Source organism: Zeugodacus cucurbitae, chromosome 4 (assembly GCF_028554725.1).
Source record: "Zeugodacus cucurbitae isolate PBARC_wt_2022May chromosome 4, idZeuCucr1.2, whole genome shotgun sequence".
In the NCBI taxonomy this organism is placed as follows: domain Eukaryota; kingdom Metazoa; phylum Arthropoda; class Insecta; order Diptera; family Tephritidae; genus Zeugodacus; species Zeugodacus cucurbitae.
In genome coordinates this window covers 20132218-20150096 of record NC_071669.1, presented here as the reverse complement: position 1 = coordinate 20150096, position 17879 = coordinate 20132218, and the positions used below count along the sequence as shown (strand labels likewise).

At 35.4% G+C, this 17879-nt stretch overlaps 1 protein-coding gene across 2 annotated transcripts; it reads right to left on the bottom strand.

Moving 5' to 3' along the window:
* Positions 1 to 335: 335 nt before the first annotated feature.
* LOC105216524 (paired box protein Pax-6) lies at positions 336 to 16072 on the bottom strand. 2 transcript variants are annotated; one of them, XM_011191066.3, is made up of 5 exons: positions 15223 to 16072; positions 10667 to 10858; positions 5654 to 5794; positions 3958 to 4526; positions 336 to 3081 (listed from the first exon to the last, which is right to left on the bottom strand). In XM_011191066.3, exons 1-5 carry the CDS (start codon positions 15368 to 15370, stop codon positions 1975 to 1977), a joined length of 2157 nt encoding a protein of 718 aa, XP_011189368.1. In that variant the 5' UTR covers positions 15371 to 16072; the 3' UTR covers positions 336 to 1974. The 2 variants fall into 2 exon arrangements, with proteins under 2 accessions (XP_011189368.1, XP_028898802.1); XM_029042969.2 differs by lacking the exon at positions 15223 to 16072 and adding an exon at positions 11012 to 11191.
* Positions 16073 to 17879: the final 1807 nt, after the last annotated feature.

The window sequence follows — 17879 nt, the reverse complement described above, 5'->3', positions numbered from 1 at the left end:
CATATAAACGCTAAATAGGTACGTTAAACTATTGCAAATTGTTATAAGAAGAAGCAAAAATTTGCTTTGAAATGCCGTTAATTGATGCATTTAAGTAAAAAGTGCTAAGTCGAATTACATTTTTTGTCAAAATTTCCGTGTTATGTAGGGTTAAAGTTTCAAATTTTTGATATTTATATATAAATATATTGATATTTTTTTTTTTAATTTAACAGATTATTAGTTAGTACTAGATCGCATAATATTTATTTATTTGTTTTTATTTTTTTCTTGGTTTTGTTGCTATTTGATATTACGCATTGTCGCCACATATTTTAATATTCACACATTTTTCATTTATTTTTATTTTTATTAGCTATTTAAATGAAATACTCACACTCTTACATAGAAAATATGTTTAAACATAACAATAACAACAACAACAATTTGCTATATTTCTATGGTAACCCAGTAGTGAAAATTGACACTAGCGAAATAAATTTTATACCGTTAACTTTTCGCTATGACAGAATCTATTCTGACTTTCGAAGTAAAAGTCCTCAAAGCCACTTCTGAACCGTTTGAATCCAGGACTATATATCATAGACTGTATACTGAAAGACACTACCAGTCTCTATGAATCCTGGTCTATATATCATAGACTGTATACTGAAAGACACTTCTGGACTGAATCTGAATTCAGGTACATATATCATACACTCTATTCTCAAAGACTCTTCTAAACCCTATAAAATATATAACCCGGGTCTATATTGGTAGAGATCGTCTCTAATATAAACACGAGTCGAGTTTTGGGTTTGGGAAAGACAAGTTTATATAAAAAAGTCAAAATATTTTCAAATTTACGATATTTACAACGTTTTTCTCATCTATTGAAAGCAGACTAGTCCATAAATCTTGAACAATATAGGAAAAAATAGAAAAATATGAGGAGAGGTTCCAGAAGAAAGGGTTAAAATGTTCTTTACCTTAACAAGATCAACGAAAATCTATATTAAAGTTTCTCTTGTGACATTTTTAAGCATTGATATATAGCTTTTGATTCAAGAACGGTACTGTAAGGAACGTCGATTTTGAATTCTTGGGAACGATAAAGCTGAGATATGATTATATTTGTACAAAATTATATATAAAACATGGCTAATATAAAAACCAATCAAGGTCTAAAACGGTAATTGGGAGAAGTAAGTAATTCTAACTGCACTAGTTCAGAATCTACTATTAGTTGGGCTATCAAAAGGAACTGTTCGGAGATATAGCATTCTTATTAAAAATTCTTCCTAATATTTAGATTTTTGTGTTAAAAAGAGGACTGATGTCAAGCAGTTCAAAGAAGACTACTACTAGTCCCAAATGAAAAATTTGAAGTTACAGTCTTCTCTACTAAACATTCTACTAACATTGTTGATATGTTCATTTTTTCTACAAAAGGTACAATAGCAGTTCAAAACGGGCCATTTCGCAAACCAGTGTTTAAATTTCCCTACTGGGCATTCTACAAATATTATTGTTGTTGTTATTTTTATTATTCTAACCTACATTAAGTAGCACGCGCACGCTCGTTGTAATGTTGTACGTTTTCGTTAATTACTTTGGTTTCAAATTGTTTGCTGGGTTTGTTGTTGTAATTTTTGCAATCTCATTTAAATGTAAATCTATGTACATATTTGTTTTTGTTTGTATTTTTTCTAACAAAGTATTATTTTTGCATTGCAACGCATACAAAGCATAGATGCAACATGCGCGTCCGCCAAGTTTCAGGTTTCACTCATAATTAAGCGACCAGCGGCGCACAGTTGGCGGTGTCTTACAATAGACAAAGTAATTCTTACCTTCACGCGCCGCCATGTCGCATTCACCACTGGCGGCGGTACCAATGTGTCAATCACAAGCGCGCCTCCGAGTCAGGTTTGTCAAATTTATTTGTAATGCAATCCGCGCGTTTCGAATGGAGCTGCGTGCGGCGGTCGACGCTCAGCGATCGTGCTTGGTGAGTTGTAGTGGCGCTTTATTGCTGTTCGTTGGCGACATTTCACCACCTGCATTGTTGTTGCTGGCGCTCGTATTGTCATTATGCTTGCTGATGTTGTTGTTGTTGCCGCCATAGCCATTATTTTGATCTGGGACGCTAGCGCGTGGCGTACGACGTACTACTTCCAACTCATCGTCTGAGTCGTCGTGCACATTGATCTCTTCCTCCGAGTCCTCAGAAGAATCGTCGACAGTCACGAGCTGTTGTTGTTGCTGTTGTGGGTGCTGGTGATGTTGTTGTTTCAGCTCTTCACCCATGCTTGCGGCATTCGCTGACAGCGTCGCCGCCACCGCGTACTGACGCACCAAGTGTGCGAATGCCGCCGCCGAGGGTGAGCCGACCAGCGAGCGGAAAGCGCTATGCTCACCGCCCATTGATAATGGCGCTGATGCTGTGGGCGATGTGCTGAGTTGCTGCTGTTGTTGTTGTTGGGATGTCGCTAGTGTGGCCGCTAGCGTTGCGGCCAAGTGCTGTTGCGGATGTTGTTGCTGTTGCGACGCATTCTCCGCCGTCAGCTCTGCCGCTGGGTGTTGCATTTGACCACCCGCCGCTGCATAGTGCGCCTTGGCAGCGTACTGTTGTTGGTGATGCTGTTGCTGTTGTTGTTGTTGGCTGTAGTGATTCAACAACATGGTCGCCGCGGTGCTGTTCGGGGGATGCTGCAGAGCGTGGTGCGTCAAATGGTGTCCGTGCGCACGTAATTCCAATTCGCTCCCTTGCGTATTCCCGGCCGTCCCCGACGCCGACGCTTGACCGCCATGTGTGTATTGTTGGTGGTGGTGGTGGTGGTGCGACTGCAGTTGGTCCGCGCCTGCACATGTAGAGGCGTTGCTGTTGCTGTGACAGCTGGAGGTCGGTGAAGCGGCCACGCCCATCGCCGCTGGCGGTGCGAGACTGTGACTGTGATTGTGACTGTTGTTGTTGTTGTTGCTTTCGGGCGACGGCTGTGAATGCGGAATGTGTGGATGGCCGGAGGGGCTGGAGCGCTGCTTCAACAGATTCATGCGCTGATGGCGGCGCCACTTCGCTCTTCTGTTGGAAAACCAAACCTGAATTGATCAATGCGGAAAGGACGATGTGGTTAGTTCAAAAATAAACGCGACTATAAAATGCGAAAGCAGCGGATAAGAAAACATAATTTTAAATGAACGCATGCAATGTGTGAGTGAGTGCAAATCAAAAAGGAATAACGGTTAAAAATATTCAAGCATTGTGGACAATGAGTGAGTGCAGTGCTACCAAGTGACAAATATGAATCTAGAGTGAATAAAATGGATGAATGGATAAAACCTTGTATAAAGATAATGGACAATGGATAATGGATAATCGATAATGGATAATGGATAATGGATATGGATATGGATGATATGGATGATATGGATAATGGATAAGGGATAATCGATAAGGATAATGGATAATGGATAATGGATATGAATATGGATATGGATAAGAAAAATTAATATGCATATGGATAAGAATATGGATATGGATATCGATATGGGAATGGCTTTAGATAGAGATATGGATAAGAATAAGGGTATGGATATGGATATGGATATTGATTCGGATATAGATATGATGATAGATATGTACGTATATATATGGAAATGGATCGATATCTAGACATAGATGAGAATACGGATACAGATTTCTATTCGATATAGGTTTGATATAGAGACAAATAAAGATATGAGGATGGATATGGATAAGTATTTATATACAAGAATTCGGATACAAATACTGATATTGAAAATGGTTTTAAAAGGAAAATATATAAATAAAGACATGCGGATATTAATTCAAAATACTTTAGAGTAAATCAGTATATCTGAAATGGATATAAAACTAGACAGATATCATAAATATAAACCGAACCCTTTTAAAAAATGTATAATCAAAATTAAAAAGACAAAAATATTACTCACTTGCACTCGCGCCTCACTCAACGACGTGCGACTGGATAGACGCTCCCTTGTGCTCACACATGGATAATGACTCTTATCGAACTCTTTCTCCAGCTCCTCCAACTGCTCTGGACTGAAAGTGGTGCGATTGCGACGAAATTTCGGCTCATCATCGTCATCCAAATAATCCGAATCCACATGTCGACTATCATCGGGCGACTCTAGCGTATCGCGACTACCCGAGCCAGGCGATATTGCACGATTATTAGTTGTCAGCAGACCAGCCGAAGCGCTGCCAGCACCCATATTACTGCTTAAACCGCCGCTATTACCACCACCCGACGGTGGTAGCGTCGTAAGCGTAGGACCCGTCGCTTGTGTGGGCCAAAAGTGCGCTGCTGTTGGTGCGTTTGCCGCAGCAGCCGCCGCTGCAGCAGAGGGATGCCAAGTGAAGCCGCCATATGGATGTGGTGGATAGAGACTGTAGGCGGCGGTGCGGGCGAACTCACTAGCCACCCGCTCGGCGGCGCGATTGCGTAATATGCGATTAATGGAAGAAACCGAGGGAGCTGTAGTGTTGGTGCAGACGCCTGGAAGGTAATGGGTTGAAATGTGGTATTAAATGATGGATTTAGTTTTGGTTTAAATATAACTCATATTGTTGGAAGTTAGAAAGTGGCGAAACGATCACACAACTCGCTTAAATAATGTAACTGGTATAATCACAATTGGCATAAATAAAAACTGGTATAATCAAAAAAGGTATAATAAAAAATGGTATAATCACAATTGACATAACTTATATAAACTGGTAAAATCATAACTGGTATAAATGAAAGAAACTGGTATAATCACTTTGAGATTGCGAGATAAGAACCACCAATTTTAAAACTCTTTGATATTCACTTTAATTTGATATCTTTATTATGGCTTATTTTAGACAAGATCTCGCTTTTCTAGCATAGCGAGTAGAGAAGTGGCGAATCGAAAATGGTCGATATGCCTGTAATTTTTCGGTCTCTTTATAATTTAAAGCAGATTTAGGAAAATTTATGATGAAATAAATAAATTTTACTGTAGAAACCCTCCGAAAGCTATTGAATAATCTTGTTTGAAGCGCTGTTAAGTGTCTCAATATAACTGTTGCACAAAGTATACGCAGCAAATTTAAACGCTACACTTGCTTAAGCTTAACTTGCGGCTGGTTGCAACAGATAACCTCAACTTTAAATACATATATATGTATATCAAGCGAGCATATCACTATCAAATGAATTAATGCGCTGCCACAGTCATTTATGAGTTATTAAACTACTTTGCAACAAAGCCGCCTCAACTACTGATATATATATATAGAGAGCCGCTTCATTGGACTTAAAGCCATCATTAACCCTGATGGGCAATCAATCAAGTAGCGAGCAACGTGCAAACAAACGCCAACAGATTAAAATCGTATGACTCGAGGGTAGCGGAAAGTGCACCTATATATTTATACATATGGGCGTATGTATGTAAAGAGGGACTGCAGCTTACGCGTGCTTTTATTGGCTATATAGCAGTATGCTATAATATAGCATATGCATATCGGTTTTATATAGCATTTAATCAGCGCGGCCTTCTAATTGGTGTTTACGAGCTTGCATTCAATCCGTGGCATGCAATATGTGTATATTTTGTTGTTGTTGTCTTTTTGTTTTTGTTGTTTTTTTGTACATACCTTCCGATATTAACCGTTCGCGTATTTCCCAAGCGAATATTGTTGGATTCTCGCGCTTATACTGTTCGATCTTTGAGACAACTGTTGGTGTGGCGACTTTTGGCTTGGAGCCACCAATTAGACCAGGTGGACGGAGAGAGCCTGTAATAAAAATTAAAAAAAAATGAAATAAATAAATTATTGCTCAAAGATAAAAATAAATAATTATGCATAAATAGTATTTATATATACATGCAACACGTACTTGCAACATGCATATATGCTGGAGTTACATTTATAAATATCACAAAAATATATATACTCAACAGATAAAAATACAATATGTTGTTCTTTCTCTTAAAACATTCACCAGCAGCGCTAAAATGCTGACAGGATGTGTCAACACGACGCGTTGCATGCAGCAGCACCCTTTAAACACAAGTGATCCGTTGACAATTTGTGCGAAATTAAAAATACATCATAAAAATGCAATTAGTATGCAACTTAAATAAATATTTAACTACAACAACAGCAAATTGTAGTTAACGCCTTGCCACACGTTTATTTGTAGTTGCCACACACACGCATAAACACGAGTATAAGCAACCTAAAAGCAATCATCACCAACTGCGAACCCTTTCGTAATGCATTTCCAACATTATCAATCATCTTTCGACTGCAACAATAACAACAACTACAACAACAACCTCCTGAGATATTTTTGTTTGCATTACTTGGCTACCGATTTGCTGCCAAAATGATCGTTATCATGCATATAAATGCTGGTAAATACCGTATATATGTTCGTTTGTGTGTGGCAATAAATAGCACTTATGTGAATATAATAGCTTTATCAACAATTTGCAATCGGCAAGACGAGTATTTTGTACCTACAAAACGCTACTGACAACCAAACAGACAGACAGATAGTCGGACAGGCTGCGACGGAAGCCGAGCATCAAGCACTGCCAACTGTGCGCTGCGTGCTCGTATGTTTGTGTGTCTGTAATTGTGTGATAATGTTGACGTTGGAAAGTGCAGTGTTGCATTGTGTGCTGCCTATTCGTGTTGTATAATGCAAGTGTATGTTGTTGTTGTTGCACTAATAACTCATCGCATGCAAGAAATGAGTAGCAGTTACGCTGCACTTATTGTTGCAATCGCACAAATTACAGGCAATATTTTTGATACACATATATACAAACAGACAGGTGTTTATATATGTACATATATACATACATATGGATAAAAATATTTAGGTTTAAGAAAGTATATTGAGGTCCTTAATGTTTCTTCTTGATATATAGTAATGATAAAGAAGTTAGCAACTGGAGAATGTGCTATTAAGGGGTTACATGGGTTTCATAGCTTCAAAACCTTCAAAACCCTCAAGATTTGTTTATTTATTTTATTAAATTTTACAACATCAACAGTCTGATGAAGTTGAGCGCTCCTGATTAGCTGGGCTGTTACATGACACTTAAAATGTCTTAAATGATTCTTAAAACTGTGTTTTCAAACTCGATTGTCAAGAGCGAGCAGTACTCAACCGATCTTTACTCGAACAAGATACAATTTACAAGGACTTGGACGAAGGAGTTTTTTCAGATTTTTTCGTATTCTCCTTAAATAATTTCAGTAATCACTCATTAAGTGTACAGTTGATCTCCTTTTTGCACGATTAACTGGGACAGTAAATTACTCGTGTAAAAAAAAACCGTGCAAAAAAATCAAATTTTTATATAAAACTCACTATTGGGACCAATTTAAGAAAAAAATCGTGCAAAAAATAGAAAACGTGTAAAAAAGTCTAATTTTACATGAAATTCTATCTATTCGTACAGTGAGAATTTTCACTGTTGTTGTTGTTATAGACTTTTCTGATATTATATGTATGTACATATTACTGTTAGAAGGAACAAACAACAACTATTCTGGGAATGGTAAAAAAAAATACTTTTCAAAGTTCCGTCATTAATCGCTGTGTCTTCTTTTTTCTCACTTCTTCATACAGCTTCATTTATTTGTTTACGTATTGAAATTGTTGCAACCTTTTTTTTTCGTTTAAACCTAATTTAGAATTTATTAAATTCTATTAACAGCAAAAGATTTGTGACGTATTGACGGATGGAATTTTGATTTTATTGCAAAAAAGTATACAATTAAAATAAAAAATCCGTGTAAAAAAAATAAAACCGTGTAAAAATGTTAACTGAGAAGTGTTCAAAAACACCGTGTAAAAAAATCGTGCAAAAAAAAACCGTGTAAAAAGGAGATCAACTGTATATATTTTAATGGAATAAAAAATTTGAACCATAGGTTGACAAATATCTCCCTTCCGCCTTTTTATCTTTTGAATTTCGAGGCTATGTTTAAAGCGTTACAAATCTGGTATCTGGCAATACTATACATCTTTGAAAGGTCTTCGACGATTAAGAGCGGGTGAAAACGACACCATGGATAAGCCAGCCAGCGGAAGACCTGTGACGACGAATACCGATCAAATCTTGGAAAACATCGAGTTAGACCGGCATGTGGCATCTCGCCAGATCGCCCAGGAGATGGGAGTTAGTCACCAAACAATTTTAAACCATCTGCAGAAGGCTGGATACACAAAAAAGCTTGATGTTTGGGTGCCGGATGATTTGACGCAAGAAAGCCTTCTGGCCGAATCAACGCCTGCGATATGCTGCTGAAACGGATCGAACTCGATCCATTTTTGAAGCGGATGGTGACTGACGACGAAAAATGGGTCATATACGACAATATCAAGCGAAAACGGTCGTGGTCGAGGTCTGTGGATTGGAAGTGAATCATCCACTATGAGCTGCTCCCAAATGGCCAGACACTTAATTCTACCATCTACTGCGAACAACTGGACCGCTTGAAGGCAATCGACCAGAAGCGTCCAGAATTGGCCAACAGGAAGGGTGTAGTGTTCCATCTGGACAACGCCAGGCCACACACAAACTCAGATGAAAGATTTTTTCGCATCCACCATACAGCCGGGACATGGTTGTCCGAGTTCTTCGTAAATAAGGAGGGGGGCTTCTACGAGGGGGATATTACGAAGCTGCCGTCTAGATGGAAACAGAACACTGTAACACTTTTTATAAAGCATTGAATAAAGAGGAACAAAGCGGGAGGGAGATATTTGCAAACCAATGAAACCACTTCATTATGAGTTTAAAAAATCTGTATAATAATCAACGTCAAGAGCGCTAAGTTACAACCTACACTCTCTTCTACTCCTTCCATGTGCCAGGTATTTAAGAAGCTGAAATTAGTTCCTGAAATGTAGTTGTAACCACAAACACTTTATTTAAGTCTTACTTAAGGTTCAATGAAGTAAAATCGGCTCCAATTGTCATCATTAGAGTAAAACTTAGTGACTCTTATATCATTTCTACCTCAGAACAACAACGAAAAGAGCAATTTCAACATAACAGTCTCTCACATAACCCATTTTAAATTCTTTAACTCTTTAAAACATTTTTTCAACACTCAAATACCACTTACAGAGACGAGCCTTCAACTAAAATTAACCAATATTAATTATTTTAAATTAAATATACTTTTCTGGAGGAAAAAATCCTGTAAAAACTGAATTTCATGCATACATTTTTATATAAGAGAATTTTTACTTCCAAAAGAACATGCTGAATATGAAAAGTATTATTTCCTTGAAATATAAATACTCAAAACGAAGTCAGTTTGAGAGGTTATTTGAAAAGTTATGCGTATTTCAACAACCCTCATTGGACCATTTACACAATCGAGACATGGATTATTTGTCCCAATCCATTGCTATATTGTCCGAGTTGCCCGGATAAGGATAGTGGAGATAGTGGATACCGTATGACTATTAAATATTGCTGAATAACTTCAACACCTTGACTTCACTTAAGCCAGATGTGAGTTTACTCAACTTATAACGTCAATTCTACGTAAATATTAGTTAAACAAAATATTTTAAAAATTTAAACTAATTAAATAATATGAAGGCATGAAACAAAACATGCGTATGCGATGTTTGGATTTTCCCAATATGCCCATGGAGGAGTGCATTGACGTAGATAGATTTGTACACAAAAGTTAGGTAAATAAGAGCACATATTGATATATATATGTAAACAAATACGATATGTGGAATACGTGCATTTTTTCACTGGGAATATATAATGAAACCACTCAATATAAAGACACTCAGTCCACGTAGCAAAGAATACTTAAAAACTGTCTTGATGTCTTAAACATATTGTACATATGTATATTTAAGTGTTTAATTTTTTATCAACCCTAATAATAGTAGTACCACAAAACAGCTGCCTCACTGTTATGCGAACTTTTCCTACCACAAAAAAACTTTAAAATAATCATATAGCCTATTCAGATTTATATTAACAGTGAGGTTAGAATTTCTACCCTTTGGGAAAGCTTTCGCACACAAACAGTTATTAAATAGTCTGTGTGTTATTCTAACATCAAAAACAAATAGAGTGAGGTAGTTTCACTTTATTACTTAAAAAGCTTTCATAAAAGCTTTCAGTTTTTTTAAGACTTAACCATTTTTAGCCTTTATATATGGTATTATAATCAATTTCTATAACTGCTACTCAAATAAAAAAATAGACCAAAAGCTTTCTGAAAAGCTCTGATTATTTAGGAATAAGCTAAGAAAACGCCTTTATATGGGGTATTACAGTATACTCTCGAAAGTATACTCTCGATTGGTATTTTGGGTAATTTACTTTATCGAACAATTTACTTTTCCAAATATATACATAAATTATCTGTTTTTATAATATGAAATGCATTTTTAAACTTAAAAAATTCATTCATTTCGAGGATTCAGAAATTCGAGGATTACAAACAAAGTTTTTTCTAAGAAAAAAGTGTGATCTATTTTTTTAGTTTTAAGGCTCTTCAATCTCGCTTACTATTTTAAAAATTTAGTTTTTTAATAGGAATTGGAACCTTCTCTGTTTTGTTCATATTTTAATCAAAATAAAAACGATATTCTTTGTTACTCACCCAGTAGCTTTGAGACGGCACCCTGTTGCGACAGCATATGCTGCGCTATATCATAACCGCGTAGACCGCCGAAACGGGACAACTCGAGTAAGCGTTGTTGCGACATGAGTGCATTCAGTGTGGTGGGCGATGGTGAGCCACCGGCTCCGAAGATGCCAGCGCCCGGTATTTGCACAGAGGGTGGCAGGCCAACTGAAATGAAAAAAATTACATTTAAAATGGAGAATTTACAAGTAAAATAAATCAAATATAAATAAAATGTTTGAAAATAAAAATTTTTAAATTTGATAAATTTTAATTTTAAGAAATTATATATTTTTGAATTGTTCAAGCGTCTAACTGTACCTTCGCTCGTTGAAAGTGCTCGTGTGTGCTTGTTCATTGAGAATGCTAATGTTTACTTACGATTGAACTAATTTCTCGCGATATCGCGCAGGCGGCGCTGTGCCACGGCGTATTCGCAATGGCTATTAAAACTAATGTAATTATTAGAATTTCGTCGCGCCAATTTGCATCTAACTTAATGCTTGATTACGAATGACTAATGTGGTTTAACGTGACTAACTGTGTTAAATAAATAGCGTTCACTTTTTTTTCAAAAAATATTTCGAGGCAAACAGAAGAGTCGGCTAAGCGGCGGGGCTGTGCGCGGCGCATCAGTGGCACAAGCGCCGCCGTTCGGTGCCGTCACAAGTGTAGCGCGACCGCTCGTCACTGAGTGAAATAAATTAAGAAATTTATACAGGTGTGCTACATAAGCAGATCATGACATTTATTGTGGGTTTATTGTTTTCCTGCACGAGCATTTCATGCGATTGTGTACACCTAATATACCATTAAATATTTTCGTCTGCTCAATTCAACATTCAACAATTATGATTTACGCCGAGAAACACACACTCACATTCACTAGCACATTTGTGCAAACACACAAGCGCACAGCGCAAACAGCGAGCACAATGCGAACAATAGGCACGTTTTGCCAAATAAATATTAAATTAAATATTTAATTAACAAAAACGGCGGAAAAAAATAAAAAAAAAATTAATAAAGCAGTACAATAGTAACCATAGAAATGGAATAAAATGTATGAAAAGCTAAAAATAAATTTGTGATTTTATAAATAAAATAAATAAATTTAATTAAATAGGCGCAGAGAATTTTTTATATTAAAAAAAATTTATATATAAATATAAAAAAAATAATCAACCACTAAATAAATAGCTGGAAATGCATAAAACTAACGCAGCTATCAACGCTTGATTTAGAGTTAAGCAAATTCCATGAATATTTCACCCCATCATACCAACTATAGTATACTTCTATGGGCATGTCTGTGTCGAGTTGCCCGCAAATAAATCATTCCAATCGCAATTCATTAATTTTTATAACATTGCTTAACATAATTAAGCCGTTAGTTATCAGTTTAGCAACCACTTGGAAGCATTCTAAGGCATGCAGAAGTTTTAAGCTATACGAAGAAAAAGTGAAAAGCATATCTATAAATATCTTCCACATTTTTCAGAATTTTGTGGTGGTTATGCAAAATTGGGAAATTATTTCAATACTTTAGAAGCTTTCATCGTCACTTTAAAGCATTAGACAAGTGAAAGCTTCTAGCTTTGAGCTTTATGAAAAAAGGTGAAAGGTGAAAAAAGGAAAAGGAAAATTGTTTTAAGCTTTCATAGCCATTTTAATGCAATAATTTCATTCGAAAAGTGAAAGCTTCATGCGGAAGCTTGTAGCTATACCACCCTATTCTTCACATAGATTTTCTTCAAAGATTTTGTGTTTATTTCTAATATCATTTTAATATTTTGGAAGCTTCCAAAGTCACTTTAATGTAAAACTTTCATTAGAATAATGAAAGCTTCGCGCGGAAGCTTTAAGTTTAATGAAAAAAGATAAAAACAGAAAAGATAATGTTTTTCCAAAACTATGTGCTTCCAATAAAATCATCATAAAAATTCATCAATCATTTTAATATTTTGGAAACTATAATAGTCATTCTAATGCAGTATGTTCTTTAGAAAAATGAAAGCTTTGTTTAGAAACTTTAAGATTCATGAAAAAAAGATTAAAAGCATATAAGAAATAAATTTTTTCATAGTCTTGTGCTTTGTGTTTCGGTTAGAATTTCAGTATTTTGGAAGCTTTAGTGGTCATTCTAACAAAATATTTCATTAGAAAAGAAAAAAATGAAAGCTTCGCGCGGAAACTTTGAAAAAAATGTGTACAATTTTGGGTTTCTCTACTTGTTTTGCCTTGAAATTAAAGATATAGTCTTAAATTCACTTAATTATTCCAATAACTACTGTAAATAATAGATTCGTTTCAGAACAAAAAGTTATATTTGTCTATAAAAAAATTAATGAAAATTCGGATATGTAACAAGAATAGGAATCTACAAATAAAATTTAGACTGAAATGTTTAGGAAGAAATATTAATTGACGGAATAATAATAACACTGCGAGTAGAATGAAAGCTTCTAAGTTTTATATTGTCATTATACATTTTATAGATGTACAGTTATTGTTTTTTATTTGAAAAACATTTCTAATTTTTATTATTAAACACATAAAATTAGATTTTAAGAATAATTAAGCTTAACAAATTTGAAGATAACGAATATTTTCGATACTTAATGAAACATAATTTGTGAACCATTGTGGAACTTCTATAACTCAAACTTCTAATGTCATACCTTATCTTCCGTATCTTCCGTAACTCGGAACTCTCTCTAACTCGAAGTTTTTTTGTGGATTAAGGTGATTTCAGTTAGGGAAGTTCAACTGTATATGAAGAGATTGTCTGTTGCACTTGGGGACCAAACGAGAACCGGACTGCATAAAGCTTTTATGGTAATAAGTTATTTTGTACCATTAAATGTATATACTAGTACTATCGGGGGAAGGGCCCGGTTTGTGTCCATATTTATTTGTAGATTATTTTTTCTCGAGCAAAAATTTTTTTTTTTAATATTGAATGGGATTATACTATCCTTTGAAATTACAGCTCATCAGTGTACGTAAAAATTAAAACTAGCTTTCTTTCTTCTAAGTAGAATAGAGATAGAATACGAACCATGGTAGCAGTGATACATGTACATATGTTAGTACGTAAAGCAAGATATCTCATAAGCGCGTGACAAACGAATGTGCAACTCGGATAAGAGCTCTTTTGAGCTATTAAATAATATCTTAATGCACAATTAAAATGTGCTTTATTTAATGACAGATATTCCAAATACTTTTCAATTGCCGATAATTGTATATAAAATGTGCAGTTATAACTTTTATATTATTTATTAATTTTTTTTTACACTTTTCTTAATTCTTAAGTTGAAGAAAAGAACGCAAAACATTAAATCCACTTATGTATAATTATTTAATTTAAAGACATATTCTTTTGGTGTTTTCCTTTTTTATAACTAAGTTTACCGGATAAATATTTTTTAAATAAACTTTTAAAAGGTAAATCATTTTCAATAAATCCTTGTTCAATAAATAATTGTATTATTTGTATTGTATAACAATAAATTAAAAATGAATTCAAAATTTTATATATCTTTTAGAATTATGTTTTTATTCCAGCCAAGATGACCATAAGAATTATTTCTAACAAACGACTTCCCTCGGAGATTAAAAACTCAGCTCCAAAATTATTTTCTGACAAGAAAAGAAGCAACTCTGCCGCCAGTATTATAATATGTACTATAGGGTGGCCCTTATTTTCCAAAGTATTCCGATTCTCGAACGCACCCAATAGAAATATGAGAATAGCCAAAAAACTAGTATATACAAAGTTTTAGGTCAATCAAAAAAGATTTAGAGGTTGCGCAAGGAGCTTGAAATCCTGAAAAATTAAGAATTTTTGCCATTTTTATGTTTCAGACTTCCATATTTCAAAGCCACACTATCCCTTACTGGTTTTCCATACCGTAATAAGATAATAAGAATAACTTAAGAACCGTTATAACGGTATATCACGAGCATGCGACACCTAAGAATGCACGTGCAACACATTTAATTTACTTTCATATTTGTATTTCTGTAACTCTATCATCAATCGACCGAATTTTAAGATTGTGGTAATTTTCTAAAGGTAATAAAATGCAGATCTTATTACGGTATGGAAACCAGATAGTGTGGCTTTGAAATATGGAAGTCTGAGACATAAAAATGGCAAAAATTCTTAATTTTTCAGGATTTCAACCTCCTTGCGCAACCTCTAAATCTTTTCTGATTGACCTAAAACTTTGTATATACTAGTTTTTGGGCTATTCGCATATTTCTAGGGGGTGCGATCGAGAATCCAGAATCTTTTTTTATCCTCCAAACAACTAAGGGTCACCCTAATGTACTATCAATATTTATATGTAGTTCCATATGAATATACACATATATTTTTTATTAACCACTTTTTTACTTTTCAACTCACGTAATATATAAATTAATATCATTGCGAGGAGCACAGAGCGAAACCCGTCGGAATATTATGCCTTATTATCACTGTTATCTACTCTTGATAATGGAGAAAATAGTATTAAACTTACTATTGCACGGTGGCGGTATGGTGGGCGCACCGCCAGTACCCGCTAAGGCTGGTATTCTTGGTGGTTCCATTTTCCAATGCGCTGGTATGCTCGTATTTGCGGCGGCCAATGTTCCAAATTTATGATTAATACCCGGTTCAATCAACATGACCAAGCGAGCACGATTCTTAGATATTTTTTAATTTTTGAGGATTTTTTTAATGTGAGGGAGATGCCAAAGGTTTATATTTGTTGTGTTATGCAAAAACTACATACTAAGTAACGATGTAAGTATGTATTGATGTTAGTGCTGTTGCAACTATTTGAGGCATACACTCACGCGTATTGGTATAAATTACAAAAACACGATGCACTTTTTTGAGTGAAAGTATGTAAGTATGTGAGTTGGTTTGGAATATTTTGCAATTTGTTTCTTATTTTTTTAATACTTTTAGAATTTGTGCACCTTCTGTATATATTTAAATTTATTTTTATATTTTTTATTATTTACTTATTTATATTTTTTATTAATCTTTTAATTTATTATATTTTTATGAATTTATTTGATTTTTTTATTTGTTTTTAATTTTTAATATATACACAGCTGTCTAATGTCTTTCCTTAATTATTTATTTATTATTAATACACACTTAGTTTCATATTTTTATGCACTTGTTTCCATATTTGCAACATTTCTCATTTCACTATTTTCTTTATTTTCATGTCTTCTCATTCTTGTTGTTGTTTTTATTTTATTTCATTTTATTACACAAACTTTGATTTCACATAAGACGAGTTTGCACTGAGCGTAATCATGAATATTTTTCATACAACGACACGATCCACACGCGAAAGCCGAACACGGCGCACTGAATTCCAAAATTCCACATCAACCAGTTGTGGCGGCGGCTACGCGCTACATCATTCGACTCAATGTGCAACCGCCAACACCGCGTACCGCTTCAATTAAACCAACAACCCCCGCCAACAACAACACGTCAACCTGTTCGAGCCAATTTGTTGCTGTGTGTGTGTGCCGTTTGAGTGAGTGCTTTTCTGTGCTCACGCGCTCAAATGGCCAACAACAATAGACATTGTGAGCCAACAACGCACACACAAACACATTTCCACAATCGCCCTTATTATTTTTATTGTACCACTATTTTATTGTTGTTGCTTTTTTGAAGTCAAGCAGTCATCACCACCATCGCCAACATGCCGCCACCGGTTTTTCGACCTAAATGCACAAGAATAATGGCGGCCTGCAATGAGCGCGCGCACTCCATTGGTGAGATAGAGCCAGTTGCTCGCTTCTCCGCCACTGCTGTGCCGCTCGCGCTCTTGCGTTTGCATGAGTTACCTTACAACTCTCCTTTCTTCTTCTTGTTTTTTCGCCTACTGCGCTTTCCAGCTGGACTTGTCTGTGGCCGCGCTTGCTTACCTAAATCACATTCCGTGCGCTAATTGCCGCCCGTTGACTGGCGGTTGCGCCGCTGTATACATACCTGCAGTGGGCAGTGCCGTGCGCTCATGCTCGCGTTATTCAAAATAACAACAATGTCGTGTGTGCGCTCTCTCGCTTACACTGCTGGTGGTTGGCGTTGTAAACTGTTGCTTGCACTAGTCTTTCCAGTTGGTTGTCGTAAACTAGTCGTAATTTGTTGTTGCTGTGCTTGTGTGTGTGCGCATTTTTATTGCTGCAGTAAATTTTATTTCATTTTCTCTCTTTTTTTGTCCCGCTTTGTTGTCTGCGCTTTAGTGCCTGCCGCTCTTCTGCCGCGCGCTTTTACATTCCGCTTTTATCTACATACATATATATGTATGGATATGAAGGTATTTCTTCCTCCCATTTCGGTTGTAAATATAATCGCTTGAGTCTTGTGAAAATTGGGCGCGCACCTAGAGCGTAACTCGCTCATTCGATATGGAAATCGTAGTTCCACTTTTGTAAATATTTATCGTTTTTATCGTTAAGCCTAGCCGTTACGAACCGCCTACAAGTTCAGCCCTTTGCGGTGCCTATTCAGATATTGAATTTTGATTCATGTACATACATCTATGTATATATAAAACATGTTGTAGCTAATATTAAATGCTTGAACACAAGAATACTGCAGCATTTCGCACTTTATAAGTGTATTAGTATATTAGCAATTACAAATGTATTTAAAATTGATTGACATGCTTTTATGCTCATAAAGAAAATACACACATCCAAAAATAGTATGTATGTATAGAAACACTTAACTTTTAGTAATCAAATTGATTTTTTGTAATACTTATTGTCTAGGTCGTGCAAAATTGTAGTTAACACTGTCTTCAATTCGCGAAGCTTTTTTGAGTAGCCAATCGAACAAACTATACCAGCTGTTCAAACAAACTGACAGTACTTGCGGTTATGAAAAGTTACGCTATGAAAATTTTTAACCACTTAGTTTCTGGTAGCGTCCATAGTTTTTTATAACAATTATACTATATTTCAAGCGAAAAGAGAAAGAAACGGTTCTTAAGATTTTTTGCAGCAGTTTGCTATTTGAGCTATTAACAATTGTAAAACTGGTCTAAAATATGAGAAACAGAACGTAAAGCATTGAAGATAACAGCTATATCACTTTAATGAGGTTTACGTATATTCTCTTTCAATTCGAATTCAATTAGATGACTTTTTTGTTGCTTTT

What these genes read in the sequence shown, in the direction of transcription:
- LOC105216524 (XM_011191066.3), bottom strand. Translation starts at nt 15,370, where the DNA reads ATGTTGATTGAACCGGGTATTAATCATAAATTTGGAACATTGGCCGCC. An exon ending in CATACCGCCACCGTGCAATA is followed by an intron (nt 10,859 to 15,222) that starts GTAAGTTTAATA and finishes TTTTCATTTCAG; the next exon opens with TTGGCCTGCCACCCTCTGTG. An exon ending in CGAACGGTTAATATCGGAAG is followed by an intron (nt 4,527 to 5,653) that starts GTATGTACAAAA and finishes ATTACCTTCCAG; the next exon opens with GCGTCTGCACCAACACTACA.